The sequence below is a fragment of the Harmonia axyridis genome, chromosome 2 (genome assembly GCF_914767665.1).
Source record: "Harmonia axyridis chromosome 2, icHarAxyr1.1, whole genome shotgun sequence".
Classification (NCBI taxonomy): Eukaryota; Metazoa; Arthropoda; class Insecta; order Coleoptera; family Coccinellidae; genus Harmonia; species Harmonia axyridis.
This window is the reverse complement of record NC_059502.1, coordinates 38,048,771-38,067,451: the sequence shown is the minus strand read 5'-3', so window position 1 is coordinate 38,067,451 and position 18,681 is coordinate 38,048,771. Positions and strand designations below refer to the sequence as shown.

Below are 18,681 nucleotides of genomic sequence, written 5' to 3'. Positions count from 1 at the left end.
GCTTTTGATTTACTTTGATTCAATATTAATTTATTTTGGTCAAACCATGCTTTGGACTTAAGAAATAATTGACCAGCTTTCCTTGTTAGTTCTTCGAAATTTACATCACTTACTAATAAACTGGTATCATCAACATAATTAACAACAAATTCTTGAATTTTTAACAATAATACTCCTAGATCATTAAGATATATAATGAACAAAATACCTCCGAGTGTGCTTCCTTGGTCAATTCCTGTGGCGCGAGTTAATATTTTAGACTTGGCAGTTACATTATTTTGAGTGATAGTTACTCTCTGTTTCCTGTTTGTTACAAATGATTTCAACCATTTGTTTGCATTTCCTCTTACACCATAACATTCAAGTTTTTGTAAGAGATATATTGTATCTATTGAATCATATGCTTTGGAAAAATCTAAAAATATACCCAATGCCATTTTATTATGCTCAAGCTGTTGTATTATGTACTGCACAAATCAAAAAATTGCTGTTCGAGTTATGCGTCCTTGAAGGTAACCATGCTGGGCGTCGGTAAATAGCTCATTCTCAACAAAAAAATTCATCAGCCTTGATGACATCAACATTTCAAAAATTATTGAAAATCCTGGTAATAAACTTATGGGTCTGTAGTTGTTTATATCTTCTGGTTTTCCTTCCTTAAATAATGGTTTTATTGATGCAAGTTTCAGTGATTCGGGAAAGATGCCATATTTGAAGGATTTGTTGATGATGACAGACATTATTTCACTGACAGCTGGTAATGCTAACTTAGTTATAATCATGGGAATTTCGTCTTCTCCGCTGCTAGATTTGTTTTTTATTGACTTGCCTAGGTTTTCAATTTCTGTAGATGTTGTAGGTTTTAGATAAAAGGATTCATTAATGGTTTCCATATGTGAAAAATCTGTAGTTGTTATGGGTAAATTATTTATAAGGGTGGTAACTATGTTGTTGAAATGCTCATTAAATTTATCACTAACCTCCTCCAGTGTTCCTTTTACTTGACAATCCTTCACTTCTCTAACGCAACCTGTGATTTCCTTACATATTTGCCACATAGTTTTACTTTTGTTGTCCGACTTGTTTACTCTATTTTCATAAATCCTTTTCTTTTCTTCAGCTAATGCATCATCATATTCCCCTTTTGTCTTCCTGTATTCCTCTGTGAATAAATGGCCTTGCTTATTCAACATGGAGAGAATATCCAGTCTAGTTTTTATAGCATCTATCTTGAGTGTTCTGTAGATGTTTTTATGTTTTTTTTCAACGTATGTTTTTTTAGGGAAATTTTCATTGAATATATTTCCAAACATAGACACGAAAGTATCCCACTGCTGTTTTACATTGTTTTCAGCAATCTCTTTCACAGGATTCCAATCCTGATTGAATAATTTCTTCAGAAATTCTTCCTTCTCTTTTTGTCCAAAAAATCTTCGATGAGAGATATTATTATTTTTATTGCTGTCCAGGTGGAAGGTTAATTTTTGAGCTTGGTGATCAGATTAATGTAAATCGAAGACAAGACTTTCCCATTTTATAATGTTTGTGAAGATGTTATCTATTGAAGAGCTTGATGTATTTGTAATTCTAGTAGGTTCATTAACAGTTGGATTGAGGTTGAATGATTCCATAAGGTTCATAAATTCCGATATATCTTTGTTCATTTGCAACAGTTCTATATTAAAATCACCCGCAATAATGATAAGTTTATTTTCTTGATGAATTTTGTCCAGAATATTTTCTAATTTAAAGAAGAAAGTCTTCATATCCCCATTAGGTGGTCTATATATTGTGAGAACTATCACATTTGTGTTCTTTCCATAAAATTCCACTGCTGCACATTCAATATACCCACATTGCGAGAATTTTTGAAGTTCTTCTCTTGTTTTTCCTTCAATCGATTTATGCAGATAAACTGCTGACCCTCCATGGCTACCCTCTGTTCTGCAGAAACTTTCTATGAGATTGAAATCTTTTATTGGCAGACTAATAAGTTGTTCTTTAGATTTCCAATGTTCAGTTAAACATAATATCATGCAATCCTTATGGTCCTGAAGTCCATATTCCAATTTATTGATGGTATTACCGATAGATTGGACATTTTGATGGATCAAACTCATTTTTGAAATTATTGGTTTGATTATTACTTCATATTTATGTGGTCTCTTGCAGTCGTCATTTATTGAATTAAAAAATGCCCTCCATTATTACTTTTATATATCTCAAAATTAAATCTTCTGATTCCTACATTTGGTGGCCAGAATGATGGTTCATATAAATTATCTTTTCTGGTTAATGGTGCTGTAACACAGAAACTCTTTAGTTGGGTTGGTTTTGTTTGTATCTCAGTAACTGTTATTTTTTCATTCTCGAATCCCTTTTGGGTTTTTATGTAACTTTCTATCATGTCAGTAGTTACATGATTGTTAACTCTGTATATATTGAGCCATACCTTCCTCTCCGCTCCTGAAAACCCCGTTTTTATTACTTCTTCTGACACAGTTGCAGTGCCCAGTCTTTTGTGATATTTTTTTCTTCGTACTTGTATGAAATCATCTCCTTTTTCTGCCTTGTTGTTATCATCCTTAATCTCTACAGCCCTAGGTATATCTTGTCTATGCGTAGGGTTACGAGTTGTTTGTTTATTTCCAAGTTGCGACAGTTGCGTTTGCTGGTCAACGCTTAGGTTATGTTTGTTAGGTCTCTCGCTACTTCTGTCAGACGTTTGAACTAATATTTTTGGAACTATTTTGTTTATATCATTTTGACATCCATTCTTCACAATGTTTGCATATTGTGATATATTTTTTGTTTCACTTTTTTTATTTATGGAGTTCAATTGTAATAATAATAACCTATTATTTTCTTTTAAAAGTGAATTGTTTTCTTTTAATACTTCGTTCTTTTCCTGGCATTCAGCAAGTAACTTACTTATATATTCAATTTCGAGTTCCAATATTTCTTCTTTATTTATTTTCTTCTATTTGTCAGGAATCTTATCACAGCATTCTATATGACGTTTACTCAGAACTTTAATATTTTTCTTTTTCACGCAGGAACCGTGAAAAATACCTTCACAATTTATACATACTTGTATAGTGCATGTTTTTTTCGCACAACATTTATAATAACTTTCTGTTAAACTATTACTTTCGTCGCTTTTGATACTCTCGTTTTCACTATGCTCATCGTCACTTGACGCCATCTTGCTACAATCAATATTGTCTGTTTTATTGAACATTCCTATCGTGGTATCCTTTAACATGAAATTAAAATATTATTTTATCAAACTAATATGTATCTACCGATAGATATGTTAACGTCTTAAATTAATCTCAATATATTTATATATCAGCTTAACTACTATTCTTAATTAATCTTTCTGAGTGATGAGGTATTCCTGAAGATAAAAAGGAAACGTCGACTCATAGAAATGAATTTCCCCACCTCAACCCAATGCCTGCCTTCCAATGCAACAACTCATAATAATTATATAACTAGGCTTCGGATAAATATGCATTGAGAAAATTCATACTATATAATATGCATCTTAAATATTAAAAATATGCATTAAAAAATTGTTTATCAGATTAAATAAAACATTTTTCGAAGATTATATTGCTATACTCACAATAAATTCAAAGAATTTCACTATTACACAAACCTATTGGACATAATATAGTAAATTGTCAAATATAAATTTACACCTATTATCGCTCATGAAAGATCCACTATGTCCGAAGGATTTGAATTACTGGCAACAGTTTCCTCATTTTGTTAGATCTTACAATGAAAAACAATCATAAGCAGTATTTTCATTTAAAACTGAAGGTATTTTTATGCAAAACTACTATTATTCAATTAACTTAACCTATAAAAAACATTTCCAATAATTTATTATATATGTTTTTGGAGAAGGTATTTTGGTTTTCAATGCTTAAAATATTCTCGGTAAAACAAATGATATTGAATTCAAAATTCATTGAAAATATGGCCATTGTAAAATGGTTCAATTTTTTAACATGTTCATTATTAATAGGTACGATTTTTTTCAATTCGAGGTCCCAAAACATTCTGTGCTTCGCATTTTTCTTCTACAACCGTTGTTTGTTATTTCATTCCTTACAACTTTTGTATAGTGGAATTGTATAATGTATGAACATAGTTTTTTCGCAATAAAGATTCGTCTGGAGTATTTTGCTTAATATGTTAAAAAAGTTGTGAATTTTTTCAATGTCGCAAACAGAATGTCCGCAAAAATTAGAGCTACACTCAATCCTTCGGTATACAAATATAGAAAAATACAAAAACATCGAGTAAGTATACAGGGTGATTTAAAATTCAGTATCAAGATATTAAGGGCGTATTTTTCAGGTCAAAATAATGCCTTTTTTCAATAGCCTGTGTTCGCAAACGCTTCGTTACCGAACTACGGGGCATAAAAGTTTCAAGATTTTATTTTAGTTTTTTCTTCATAGCTATTTCAGTTTTTGAGCTCTTAAGATCAAATTAGGACTATAGGTTATGTTTTAGGCTTCGCAGCAGCCGACTGATTGTAAGAAGCTACAGGGATATATTTTTTCGCCTCATAAACTTTTGCAGTACGGCGCTGGTGAATTCTAATATATGAAATGAATGCTATATTATATTCATAAATTTTTTGGTTTTTGTTACTCTTACGCATCAGTGATTGTTATCGAGAAAAAGTGAAATAATTTTTTGTAATAGGCTGCATTAAATTAAAATTTTTACTGAGGATAAAACCTATTACTACATTGAAAAAAAAATTTTTTGGTTTATAAGCAAATTACAAGTTTCCTTAAACATTAACTAGAAATAAAAGAACTTTAACGCTTTTTGACACAGAAATTAAGCGTTTGCGGACACATAGAAAAAATTCTTAGTTGGACCTGAAAAATACGCCCCTGAAATCTTGATACTGAATTTTGGATCACCCCCACAATAATTATCTCATGCAAGTACCTAGTGGTTCAAAAACAATCAATTTTCATCATGAAATTTTGATTTAATGTTTGAACGATCTAGGGTCAATTTAGTAGCGCCCTTGAATTATGCCCCAAGAGAAGCTCAACTTTCTTCCCACCCGGTCACTCCGGCCCTGGGTGTGTTAGTTCTGTGTGTTCGATTCTTAGGGATTCTTAGGGATTGAGCAGACAATAGCTCATTAAAGTTGGTTGGGATTTGTCAAATATATTCTCGAGGTACGGTTCTATTTGACTTGTTTCTATTGGTTTGAAAACAAATTTTATCTCGAAAATATGCAGATAGAACAGGAAATTAGTAAATATGCACTGCAAGGCAAAAATATCTCATTTGAGACACAAATTTATACGCATTAGCGTAAGCATAATTAAATAATACAATGCTCGTAGATGAAGTGTGCTACATTTATCCATCGCACTGGAATAACTACAAATATTTCGAAAACTGTAGGGGAACAAAATCCATACCATACGACACAAAATAAGCATAATTTATCTATATAAGAAAATTTCCGTCCGACAAGTAAGTGACTCACAGGGAAAACTCAAAATATCTCGAATACTGAATGGGCCCAAATTTTTTTTTATACGGCAAAAATTTTCACAAAATGGGCACAAAATACCCAAATAAAAAAAATTTAAAATTTCCAAGTATGAGTCACAGCGTCAAGTTGGTGACTCACGGGAAAAACTCGAAATATTTCGAAAAATGAATGGGCACAAAATTTTTTGTCTACGGCAAAAATTGGCACAAAATGGGCACAAAATACCAAAAACGATTTGATACCAAAATTCTGGGAGTGGATCACCAACTTGACGCACCTTTAATCAGAAAGGGAAATAGTATCAAAATTTAGGGTATAGTATTACTCCCAGTAATTCATAAGGTAGAATAGATCACCCTGTCCTCCTAAATGTGAGGCTCAGAGGTTTGAGATTTGATTCGAACGAATTGTGAGGGGAATTCTAAACTGAGGTTTAACGAAAATTTCGCATAGTTGATTTCGAAAAATGTGAATATAATCGATTTTAGTGTATCTGGCAGAAGGGTGCAGATATTTGTTTTTCTCGGACGGGGTATTCGAAAAAAATATTTTGTCAGGTACACATCAATTATTTTATTCAGAAACAACAACAAACTTTTTTCCCATAAAGAAACATTCAATAAATTTGTGATCATAATAAAACGATAAAACATAAATATAATGTGCCGAAAATGAAATAAAATTATTTAATCGTAATACAGTTTTTTCTTTTGTGTTTTCATAATACCAATTCAAAACTTCTCTATCACAGAATCAATATCGACTCCAATTTCCCTATGGATATATAATAAGATCATGAGGTATACCAATGCCGATTGCGGAAATCACAAAAGGCAAAACAAGGGGCCACAAAGCTGAAAAGTGGACATACACGTATAGAAATAAAATAGATCATCTTAAATGCAATAATATACTCAAAAACCGCAAAAGAGACAATCTTTACTCTTCAAAGAAAAGTTAAATGATTACTGTCTTGGGAGGGATTGAAATGAACCCGAACCCCCATATAAAAACCGTTGTCTCGATAGGTATAAAGTATCATTAATCTTCGTCATGTTCGAATAAAATTGAAAAGCACTGAATTGCAGGAATAATTTGATCGGAACAACCTGTAACTATATAAGCTGCATGTTCATTCGAATAATGATCTGATCACAACTTGTGTTGGCTATTCTAGCTTCAAGCTTTCGAAATACATACATGCATCGTAAGCTGTTGGACCATGCCATTCCATCTACCAGTATCAGGGTCTCTGGCACCATATTTCTTATCAGGCACAAGATCTAAAATGTAATCGAAACCAACTTTTTTCGAAATTCTTTCCAAGATGTCAACACAAAATCCATAGAATCTGCTGTTTCCTTTGAAGTTTTTGTCCTTTTGCATCATGACGTATGGCGTTTCCTGAAGTGAAAATCATGCAAACATGCTAAAAGCACACAAAAATGTTCAGTTCTCTATAATTCAGGTGCAGATCAAGGCCTTTGGGGGGGGGATGCCTAAAAGTTTTTAGGAATCTTCGTTTCAGAAATTGGGTCGAATTAAGTTTTTAGTGATTTTGTTATTATTTCAGCATTAATATGTCATCTAGGGGAGTTGGCAGAATTTAAGGGGTAGCATGAGTCATTTGGGGGGAGGGAAAGATTTCTTTTGTTCACCCCCCTTTCCTTGTATCTGCGCTTGCTATAATTTACCATGAACTATAAAACCAAATAATATGGGATGGACAGTGAAAGAGATATTTGTCTCACCACAAGTCCTTCGATTGGTGTGAATAAATATATTTCTTGATTTTTTTTTAGACCTAGGTTCTGGACTTCGATATCATGTTGGATCTACTTTAAATTACCCACCGTTATCTGATTTCCGCTGGTGGAATAAATCGAATTCCGTAAAGAAATTGTTATGAAAACAATAAAATTAATTCTATGGTTGGTAGGCCTCATGCACTATACAACGTTTTCTTTGTCAACAAAAATTATAATCTACAAGATTGATGTAAGGGCGAGTATTTCTCATTTCGTATTCATGTACCAAGCAGAGTTAATAAAGTATTGATAAAAGTTTTGCTAGTTTTCTTTTTTGAAGAATCACAGGTTATGTGCCCGGTTTGAGTTGAAATTTGAAGTTGAGTTCAAGTTTAAGACGAAGAAAAAAAAACACATCTGGTAATTTTTTTTGCGACTATCACGTGGAATTTGTTGGGCAATTCGAAAGAGCAATAGGTACTCAAAATCAGAGGTTTATGGAAAGACATAAAATGGCAGAATAAGTGGGCTATAGGCCCACTTCTTTCATTTCTTTCAATGCTAACTGAAGCATTGCAAGATTGAATGGAGAACACTGGTTGACATGAAAATTTCAAGTACAAATCGCTTTGAAATCAAAGGGCTGTTTAAGCATTGTAAAAGGCAAAGCAGAAAGACTAGTTCTTTCGGCAAGTAACCTTGGTTGAGACAATAAAGACGCCAAAGCGCAGGAAATTATTGTATCCAGGTTAGATGAAAAAGTATTGATAAACATTTTATCTTGCAAGTATTCAGCGGAAATCTGGAGAAAGCTGAGGAGCATTTATGAGCACCAGTCTCAGGTGAATGTTCATTTATCAACACAGAAATTCTTTGCTTCAGATTACAAAGAAGGCAATGTGGCAATATATATATATATATATATATATATATATATATATATATAGTGAATCTATTAAGGGAATTCGACTGATAGATTCACTATATTTATAGTACGACTGTTATCTGGAGACAATATATATATATATATATATATATATATATATATATATATATATATATATATATATACGCGTCTTCCGTATGATACGAAGCCCGGTAAGTACTACAGGCAAAGCGAAGCCCGGTTTGGGGGGTTTGGGGAGTCAACAAATCTTCTTGTGTCTTTCCGTTATTTTATATGTATATACACGTCTGTCGGGTGAATTGCTGATATAGGGCAGACGTATATTGAGAAGCCCAATTGGAATTCCTACTCGAGATATCTTGATAAGTATAAACACATTGAGACTGAGATTGAAATCATTATGACAGACAATTTTGCTTTCAATCTACAACGGGAGTTTTGTGTTGAGTTCGATATAAATTCTAGGAAACAATTCTCATATGATTAATCTGCAAGAAGTACAGAGTTATTTAAGAACTCGCTCCTACAGTCTCATTTCAGTTAATATGTAAATAAAATTAGAATTCCATTCAAGAACGATTTCAATATTCACACTTATGAAGAATTTAAGTTCTCAACATTCGAATTTAAATCCGAAAAAATTGAAAAACAAATTATAAGTTTGGTTTTACGGGCTGAATTTTAGTTCGAATGTTATTTAATACCCCAACGTGTATATTTTGTGTTGAAAATTTGCATGTTGGAGTATTAGATAATGATCTTTCTCACTAAAATATTTTCAGTTTTTACAGCTTTCAGTGATACCAGAATCATACTACTACTTCACCGTTTCATATGGCGCACCCAGTATATTATTGCATATCATTGGATAACTCTTTTTATGATTTTTTTTCAATATTTCTGTAGACAATTTTTTTTTCAGAAAAATTCTGTTTCAATTACGATTCTGCGAATACGACGCATTATAAGACAGTTTGCGGTTTGGACTGAAAATTTACTGGGTGTTTATCAGAAGATCATGGTCTTTTGATAAAAAAAGTTTTCGTAGTCACGAATCCCATTAACTCATGAACTCTTGACTTTTTACCTAGATATAACATATTGCTGAAATTATATATACAGGGTGTTTCCTAAACATGCGGCAAAAATTCAGGGGGTTGTTCCTTGGACTATTCTAAGAATATTTTGTCCTTTGATGATTTTTGAAAAACCTATTTGTTTTGAAGATATAGGGGAAACAAAATTTCAGATAATAACATCTTATTATGAAAAATTACATGAAAATTCAACTCAACCTACAAAAACTGTTGAAAATGACCACCTCTAGCCAGCATACAAGCATCCAACCTTCTCCTCATTGACTGCCGAACCCTTTCAAAAACACCAGGATCATTTCTTATTAAGTTACACCCAGCAATGATCCGATTTCGCAAGTCTTCCACATTTTCTACTGGAGTGGTATAAACTAATGATTTTAGATGGCCCCATAGGAAATAATCTAAGGGTTTTTAGTAATTGGAATGTTGTTAAACAAATTTAAAAATAAATTGTACCTACTTAGTAAACACAGTGCGGTACGCATTTTTATTTAAACTATTATTAATTTTAAAAATATGAAAAATGTTGTTCGAAACAAAGAGGTTTTTCAAAAATCATCCAAGGACAAAACATGCTTAAAATAGTCCAAGGAACAACCCCCTGAATTTTTGCCGCATGTTTAGGAAACACCCTGTATAATATTATATATTATATTATTATATATAATTATAAAAGCTATTTGATGATGTAATAATATACCGGGCGTGTCTTTCTTCATGAACTAAAGTTTGTTATCATTATTATTATTATATGGAGATTTTCAAAGCCAGCGATAATGATTTTTAGCAAACACTCTAGAAATCGATATGTCGAGTCCTATAAATTATACGCGTTTTGTTCTAATTGTATTGAATAGAGATAAAAACGTACAAGTCATTTATTATTAGTTTCACTTTTAATTGCGCAGTGGTCGTCTATGAAATATTTATTCTTAATTAAAAAAAAAATGGAATGTTGAAGCGCGACAGAAATAACCATGATTATATGTGTGGAATAGGTAAATAGTGTGAATGAATTTGTATAATTCAAGAAAATGTGTTTGTATTGGATTAACCATTATTTAATTGACCAAAGTCTCAATTACTTTTACAAGCATAAAATTAACAGTTCGATTTTCTATTCGAAATGATATCAAATACATGTACCTATTGCAATTTTCATTCCAAGTTCAATAAAGCAATGTACAGTGCATTCCATTTTGGGTGAAACAGCCAGGTTTCTCGCTTGTTATTTAAGATAGAGCCTTGCGGTTTTCACGTTCCTGTCCTACTTTTTCGTGAAACTCAAGTTGGTCTAATCAGATTTTGCATAACTGTTTCCGTTCAAGAGATACTGGGTGATTTTGGAAATTGATACTTTTCGGACCCCTCCTTTATCTCCGAAATTATTAGGAATAATGCTGAGCTGAAAACTACGTCTGAATCAGAATTCTGCGTAGATTCCAGTGGCGTACTCAATATTTTTTGTCGATTTATGGTTTTGAAGATTCAACACAAACCTATATTTTTTTTTAAGGAACACCCTATAAATCATACTTCGTTGAATTCGTTATTTTTTTCCCTTCAAAATGATATATGATACTATGTAGGTAGGATGTTCAGAATTGTTAAAAAAACACTAAAACGTCAAATAATGATGATTTTTTGTAAATGGGCCATCAATTTTCTATGTTTCAATAAGAGGATTATTACTTTCGATTTTTAAAAGTAGTTGGTCATTGATGACACAAACATCCTTGTTGTTATTATGGCTACTATGCATTTGGGAGCATTGTTTTATCAAGTAGGCATTGGAGGGAAAAAACCAATCTGATCTAGCTGTCATCGCTATAAATTATTGTTATCATTATTGATTCTTCTTTTCTATGGGAAATCCATTGCCCATTAACAAAAATCATCATTATTTGATGTTTTAGTGTTTTTTTAACATTTCTCAACATCCTACCTACATAGTGTCACATATCATTTTGAAGGAAAAAAAAATAACGAATTCAACGAAGTAATGATACACATGGTGTTCCATTAAAAAAAACATAATTTTGTGTTAAATCTTCAAAACCATACCCCGAAAAAAAAATATTGAGTACGCCACTGGATTCTAGGCAGAATTCTGATTGAGACGTAGTTTTTACCTCAGCATTATTTCTAATAAGTTCGGAGATAAAGAAGGGGTTCGAAAAGTATCAATTTCCAAAATCACTCTGTATCTTTTGAACGGAAACAGTTATGCACAATCTGATTAGACCAACTTGAGTTTCACGAAAAAGTAGGACAGGAACTTGAAAACCGCAAGGCTCTATCTTAAATAACAAGCGAGAAACCTGGCAGTCTCACCCAAAATGGGATGCACTGTACGCTTTTGAAAAAACCGGCCTATAACGAAATGATATAGGTATAGGGTAAGAATTGAAACATAATTACACGTGAACTGACGATTCAAATTTTCAGTACCTATAGAGGGTGTCCCGAGAAGAATGCGACAAACGAATACCATGAATTAAAGTCATCAAGGAGGACCCGTATCAAGAGGTTTCAATCGCCTGAGTGCCTTCGTTTGGGATATACAGGGTGATGTTCATCTTATGAGTGAAATTTCACTGTTGAATAACTCTTTAACTAATCGACCGAATAATTTCAAATTTTGAAGTTTTGTCACCCGTTACTATCGCCTTCCTTCAATATTTCTGAATTCGAGTAAATCAGATACGGACTAGGAAAATTTCAGACTTTTTTCATTTTCGTGAATATTGGATCACCCTGTACGTGAACATTATGGTGTTTTTCCGTTTTCGGAACCACAGAGAATCAATTCATTATAAAAATTCTAAATCTCGGCTTGGCAAGGTCATACAGGGTGATCAATTAACATTCCCTTATGAGTGAAAATTTGTCAGTTCAATAACTCTTCAAGAAATCCACCGAATAATTTCCATTTTTCAAGTTTTGTCACCCTTTACTATCGCCTTCCTTCAATATTTTTGAAATCGAGTAAATCAGATCCGGACTAGGAAAATTTAAGACCTTTTCTATTTTCTTGAATATTGAATCACCCTGTATGTTGATTTCATGATTTTTTTTTGTTTTCGTAATAACAAAGAATTAATTCATAATAAAAATTTCAAATCTCTGCTTGGCGCCATTATTCAGGGTGATCAATAAATATTTCTTCATGAAAGAAATTTCATAGTTCAAGATTTCTTGAATTTATCGGTAGAATTATCTCGAAAATTGAAGTTGTTTCACCCTTCACGAATGTCTCACCTGAATTTTCCTAAAATTATTTAGGAAAAATTTCAATCAACAAGCTGGATAAAGAATAGAACAAAAACAGCAAATAAATTGAAAATATTTGATCTTGAAAACAATTAATCAAAAATAAAATATTTTCAGTTCAGCAGATATTGTTCAAAATGATATTCCTCCATTTTAATGCATTTTGACCACGTTGATATGATATAGTTGTTTCACAGATTTCGCTATCTTATTCGGTTGAATCGGTTGTACTTCTTTCATGAGGAAATGTTTATTGGTCACCCTGTATGACGGTGGCAAGCTGAGTTTTAGAATGTTGATCATGAATTGATTGGTTGTGGTCTCGTTTGTGGTTAGGAAAACGAAAAAAAATATGATATTGACGTACAGAGTGATCCAATATTCAAGAAAATAGAAAAAGTCTAAAATTCTGTAAGTCTGGATCTGATTTATTCGATTTCAGAAATATTGAAGGAAGGCGATAGTAAAGAGCGACAAAACATCAAAAATTTAAATTATTCGGTGGATTTGTTGCAGAGTTATTGAACTGAAAAAAATTCACTCATAAGGGAATGTTTATTGATCACCCTGTATGACCGTGCCAAGCAGAGATTCAGAATTTTTATAATGAATTGATTCTTTGTGGTTCCCAAAATGGGAAAAAATCATAATGTTCAAGGGTTATCCAATATTCACGATAATAGGAAAGATCTGAATTTTTCCTAGTCCGGATCTGATTTACTCGAATTCAGAAATACTGAGGGAAGGCGATTGGAAAAGGCGACAAAACCTCAAAATTCGAAATTATTCGGTCGATTAGTTAAAGAGTTATTCAACAGTGAAATTTCACTCATAAGATGAACATCACCCTGTATATCCCCAACGAAGGCACTCAGGCGATTGAAACATCTTGATACGGGTCCTCCATGATGACCTTAATTCATGGTATTCGTTTGTCGCATTCTTCCCGGGACACCCTGTATAGATATATTCTCAAAATTCTTCGATTAAAACAAATCGATATGGTTATTATTTCACCGAGTAAGCAGGGGATTTCACGGAATCCTTCAACCTAATGCCAGTTACTTACTACTGTGACAGGTGTTGCCCGTGACTCTGATAATATATTTGGCGTGTTGGAGACGTATAATCATGAGTAATTAAAAAATCACGTGAATTTCTTACTGAGACATTATCAAAATATAGCAACAAGTTTTTGTTCGATATTTGTTTCACAAAAATAAAACAAACCAAACTTCTTAGAAACTGTAGGTACAGTTACATCACAATACCTATACAGGATGGTTCACGTGAGCGAATGACAGTTTTTTGTGATATATTCCAAAGAATAAGTAACAAAATTTTGCTGAAAAGCAAAATTGAAAAGCGAACCATTATCATTATACTCGTAGTATTTTTTACGGGCTATCCAAACTATCGAACGTAAGCATGAGAAGTTATCAAGGAAAAACCGTTATTCCGAACAAAAATTCACAAATTCATCTAGTTTTCTGAATGAAATTTTATAGGAATAATTTTTGAGAAATATTTTTTTTATTTGAATTTCGTCGAAAATAGAAAATTTTCCCTTGTCAAATATACTCCATGAAATATTCCTATAGTTCTGAATGATCAATCGATTCCCAATTCGAATATTTATTTTCAATGTTAGTTCTATATTCATTTCAAGCAATTCCATCCAAATCACCCTGAGGAAATTTGAATTCACATTCGGAAAATAAATTCGTCTCTATGGTTTACTGAATACTTAATTGTTAAATTTCAGAGTTTATAAAACTTCAAATTTTGACAGCTAACTACTAATTGAACCAAAAGAATATGAATATACAAGGTGTCCCGGAAAGAATGCGACAAACGAATACCATGAATTAAGGTCATCATGGAGGACTCGTATCAAGATGTTTCAATCACCTAAGAGCCTTCGTTTGGGATATTCATCTTTTTGGTGAAATTTCACTGTTGAATAACTCTAACTAATCGACCGAATTATTTCAAATTTTGAAGTATTGTCACCAGGGCCGGATTAAACTCTTTTCCGCCCCTAGGCCAAAAACAATTTGCCGCCCCTATGAGTAAAGATAATTTTAAAAATTCAAATTTTTTAAATACGTGATAGTAAAAAATTACAGCTTTCATAATCAAACTAATAATGGTTTTCTTCTTGCCTTCTTTTCCGCAAATTGTTGCAACACAGCTTCGAAGTCTAATTTTTTCAACAATTCAGCTTCAATGCACAAAACGGCCAGAGAATTCAAACGCTCTTGAGACATGCTAGATCGCAAATAGGATAAAATTCGCTTCAATGCTGAAAACGACCTCTCTGCTGAACAGTTCGTTGCAAAAGTGCATAAAAACATTCTAATTGTAATATCGATGTAGGGAAACACTTGCACTAAGCTTTTATCACTTCTAATGAAGGTACTCATCTCGTGTAGAGTTTTTGGAGGTTGTTCTAACTGTCCTAAGTAGGATTTGAAGTGCAAACATTCATCGTGGAGTTTTTCATCTAAATCCTGAGGAAAACTAGAGATGAGATTAGTAACCGCTACTCCTAATTCTTCAGAACTAATCGATTGCAGTTTTAATAAAAAGGAGAATTTCGCAGCAAAACCCTTGTAGCAATTTTTACATTGATTCAATTCTCTTGTTAGAATGTTAGATAGTCAATTATAACAAGATAAACCCCTACTCTGAAGTTTTCCCTCCCACTCAAAGCAGTATGTCCCACTCGAGTTTCATCAGCAGGAACAGTTCTTGTTGTGGCTCTTCTTTCTTCACTTCGATATTTCTCAAATCCAGAACTGATCTCCGCTTTTTCTCAAATCGATCAAATTGATCTCTTAATCCTAAGATATAATCAACCAATGACTCATAATTCAAAACTACTTCATCTATACCAATGCCAACTTTCTGTATTGCTTCGCTCACTTTATCAAATCTTTCCAAAATTGGACTCCATACAGCGAACATAATTGCGGTTTCCAGAGATGTTAGCTTGATTTTCAATCCTTTTGCTCCACTCCCAGTCTTAGACCTGTCCCGCTCATCAATTTCACTCAAAGCTGCGACAACTTCTTTCCAGTTTTGGTTCATGCTGTTGCAAGCTTCATATCTCGCCGACCAGCGAGTTGTAGATAATCGTTTCACTGAAGGGCCAGTCAGATGTTTCATTAGTATCCCCCAGCGAGCAGTCGAGATTGAGAAGAAAACGTAAATATCCTGAAGAAGTGAGAAAAGGCGAGATGCCTTACACGATCCAGCAGCGTGTTCTCCGACGAGGTTCAGCGAATGAGCCGCGCATGGGATCCAATATGCCAAAGGAGAGATTTCTTTTATTTTTGCTTGCAGTCCATTATATATTCCTGACATATTTGCCGCATTGTCATAAGATTGACCTCTACAATTCGCAAAATTGAAATTATGCTCCTCCATCATTTTAATAACAGCGTTATAAAGGTCTTCAGCCTTGTGTCCCGGATTTGGTATAAATCCTGTGAGTAAAATTACCTAAGTTAGTACCAAATTATTCAATGAGCTCATAAAGATAACTATTATTCACCCTAGTAAATATCAGTAATTATGTGTGAGTAGAATACTATATTTTATCCACGATTTCCTGGGTAAAATTCGAATTAATCTGCATTTTCAAAAATTAGAGTAGTTTCCAAAGCGATGACAACATTTTCTGCGTTCGCACTGAAAATTGCAAGCTCAAAATAAAGTTCAAAATTTTCACGTGACATCGATTCCATCAGTAGCCTTTTTTTCACCGCGCTGATAGCTTGGTGGTTGATCTTACTGTCAGTCAGTCTATCACGATGCTGATAAGTTATTCACTGCTATAATTCATATGTGCATATTATAGAATAGTCGTGGACAATAACAATTACATTGCATAAATCAATTCAAATTTTCATTTCTATGTCAAAATTATTATAATATGTAATGAATTTGTTATTTCAAACGTTTCGATCATTAATCGCTCTTACTAATAAACTGGAATTGATAAAATAGCTACACTTAAAAACATTTTTTGAAAGTAACATCATTTCAGTATTGGTAAATGAGAAAACATTAAGAAAAAAATACAACTTTTCTCAATCTTACCTAAAAATCTTTCCACTGGTTTTCCGTCTTCTTTATTATAGCGAGTAATAAAAGCCAGTTGATCGGTATGCGTTATATCTGGTGTGGAGTCTACGCTTATTGAATAGTATTTGGCTTCTGTAACTTCCTGATCAATTGATTTTAGAACTTCTGTAGCCATAATTTGGATAATTTCTTCACAAATCGATGATGACAAGTAAGATACGTTCCCTCTGCCTTGATTTCCGTGCTTTTCAATGTGATCAGCAAGAAAAGGGTCAAATTCAGCTAGAAATTCTAATAGCATCATATAATTGCCATTATGTAGACTACCAAATACTTCCGTCGAACCCCTGAATGAAAGTCCTCTTGATGCCAATGCCTTGATCGCTGCAACAACTCTCTTTAAAACTTCTCTCCAGTACTGTACTTCCCGCTTGTATTCTTTAACATGAAGTGCATCTACCTGGTCAGCTGCTTTTTGCCTTTGGAGTAAAATTAGGACACAATTTTTGTGATTCTGTGAATTCTCGTGCTGTTCAATAATAATAGGATTTTTCCAATCATTAAATCCGGTAGATGCAAATGGACCTTTCCATTGAATAAACGGCATGGCAGACAGTAGAGACGTCCTGTGCTGGCAGAGTAAATCAAGAAATCGCGAGTGTGAGTCTCGGCATTTTTCAATCGGGTTTTAAACAATCCTTTCGAACAATATCGAACGCGATCATTGTAATTCCTTCTTGAAGCTTCAAAATCTAATAAATCAATATTTTGTTTAATTCCACGATTGATAAAATTCTGCCTCAACTCCTCTGTTATTTCATCCCACAGAGCTGGATCATCACTGAAGTTATCTGAACTGCCGCTAATTTCTGGAAAAGCTTTTTTCGGATTTTCACAAGATTCCACTTGTTCCGGAATCTCCATAATGCTTTCAGCTTTGTTTGATGTGTTGTTACCACTTGTTGAAGGTTGATCGAATTCTTGTTGAATTTCACTCAGCTCTGTCGAGTCCACTTTTTGTTTTTTATCACCTTTTTGTAAAAAGGTGTCAATCTTGGGAATCTTCTTCACCAGTTCCTCATTTTTTTCTGATCTTTCCTTTGCTCGTTTTCTATATTCACAACCACTTTCATGTTTTCTTGACATTGCGAAAAAAAGAATGAACAAGTAGATCTGAAGATAAGTTCCCACAAAATTTATTTATACTAAAAATTGCACTAGCAATGTTTAAAAATGACTGGCGACAACTCTATAGTGGTTAGTTCTCGATTCTGAGTGTATTGCATGGACGGAAAAATAGGACTGACGAGCTGCCAGTGCCGATTCCGAAATTCACGCAAAAAATTTAACTAGTTACTTGCATCCATTGAAAATAATACCTACTAGGGCAACTCATCAAACGTGCCGCATTCATATTTTAAATATTATGCCAGTCCTCTGATTTCCCTGACAGTAATCCGTGTTTTATTAGTAGCAATTACAATTTACGATAGGATAGGTTTTCCACGTTCTCTTTGATGCGCTTAACCGCCGACAGTGCCGACTGCTGTTCGGTTTTAGGGCGGCTCCTTTGATTTTCAGATTACCGAGGGGTGTGAAAAATGCAACAATATTTCTATCTTCCATTCAAAAGAATTATACATCGGTAATGAAAAAATGGGCGAAATTTTCGAAGATGGCTATTTCTACATTTTCGTAGAGGAGTTAAAGAATTTTTTTTTATTCACCGAAAAATTTGCCGCCCCTAAAATTGTGCCGCCCCTAGGCCATGGCCTATGTTGGCCTAGGCGGTAATAGGGCACTGATTGTCACCCTTTACTATCGCCTTTCTGCAATATTTCTGAATTCGAGTGAATCAGATCCGAACTAGGAAAATTTCAGAATTTTTCCTGTTTTCGTGAATATTGGATCACCCTGTACGTGATTTTTTTCCGTTTTCGTCATCACGAAGAATTAACTCATTATGAAATTTCTAAATATCTACTTGCCACCGTCATACAGATGACCAATAAACAT

At 33.3% G+C, this 18,681-nt stretch overlaps 1 protein-coding gene across 11 annotated transcripts in view; it reads right to left on the bottom strand.

Moving 5' to 3' along the window:
* LOC123672359 (glutamate receptor ionotropic, kainate 2-like) overlaps window positions 1-18,681 on the bottom strand; it is a 528,220-nt gene that overhangs the window by 250,825 nt on the left and 258,714 nt on the right. For 9 of the 11 annotated variants that reach the window (XM_045606439.1, XM_045606445.1, XM_045606449.1 and 6 more), the window contains one exon: window positions 6,749-6,952. The exons of the other annotated variants lie outside the window; for them this stretch is intronic. In XM_045606439.1, the coding sequence (XP_045462395.1) occupies window positions 6,749-6,952 (204 nt within the window). The remainder of the gene's footprint in view (window positions 1-6,748; window positions 6,953-18,681) is intronic. 11 annotated transcript variants of the gene reach the window in all.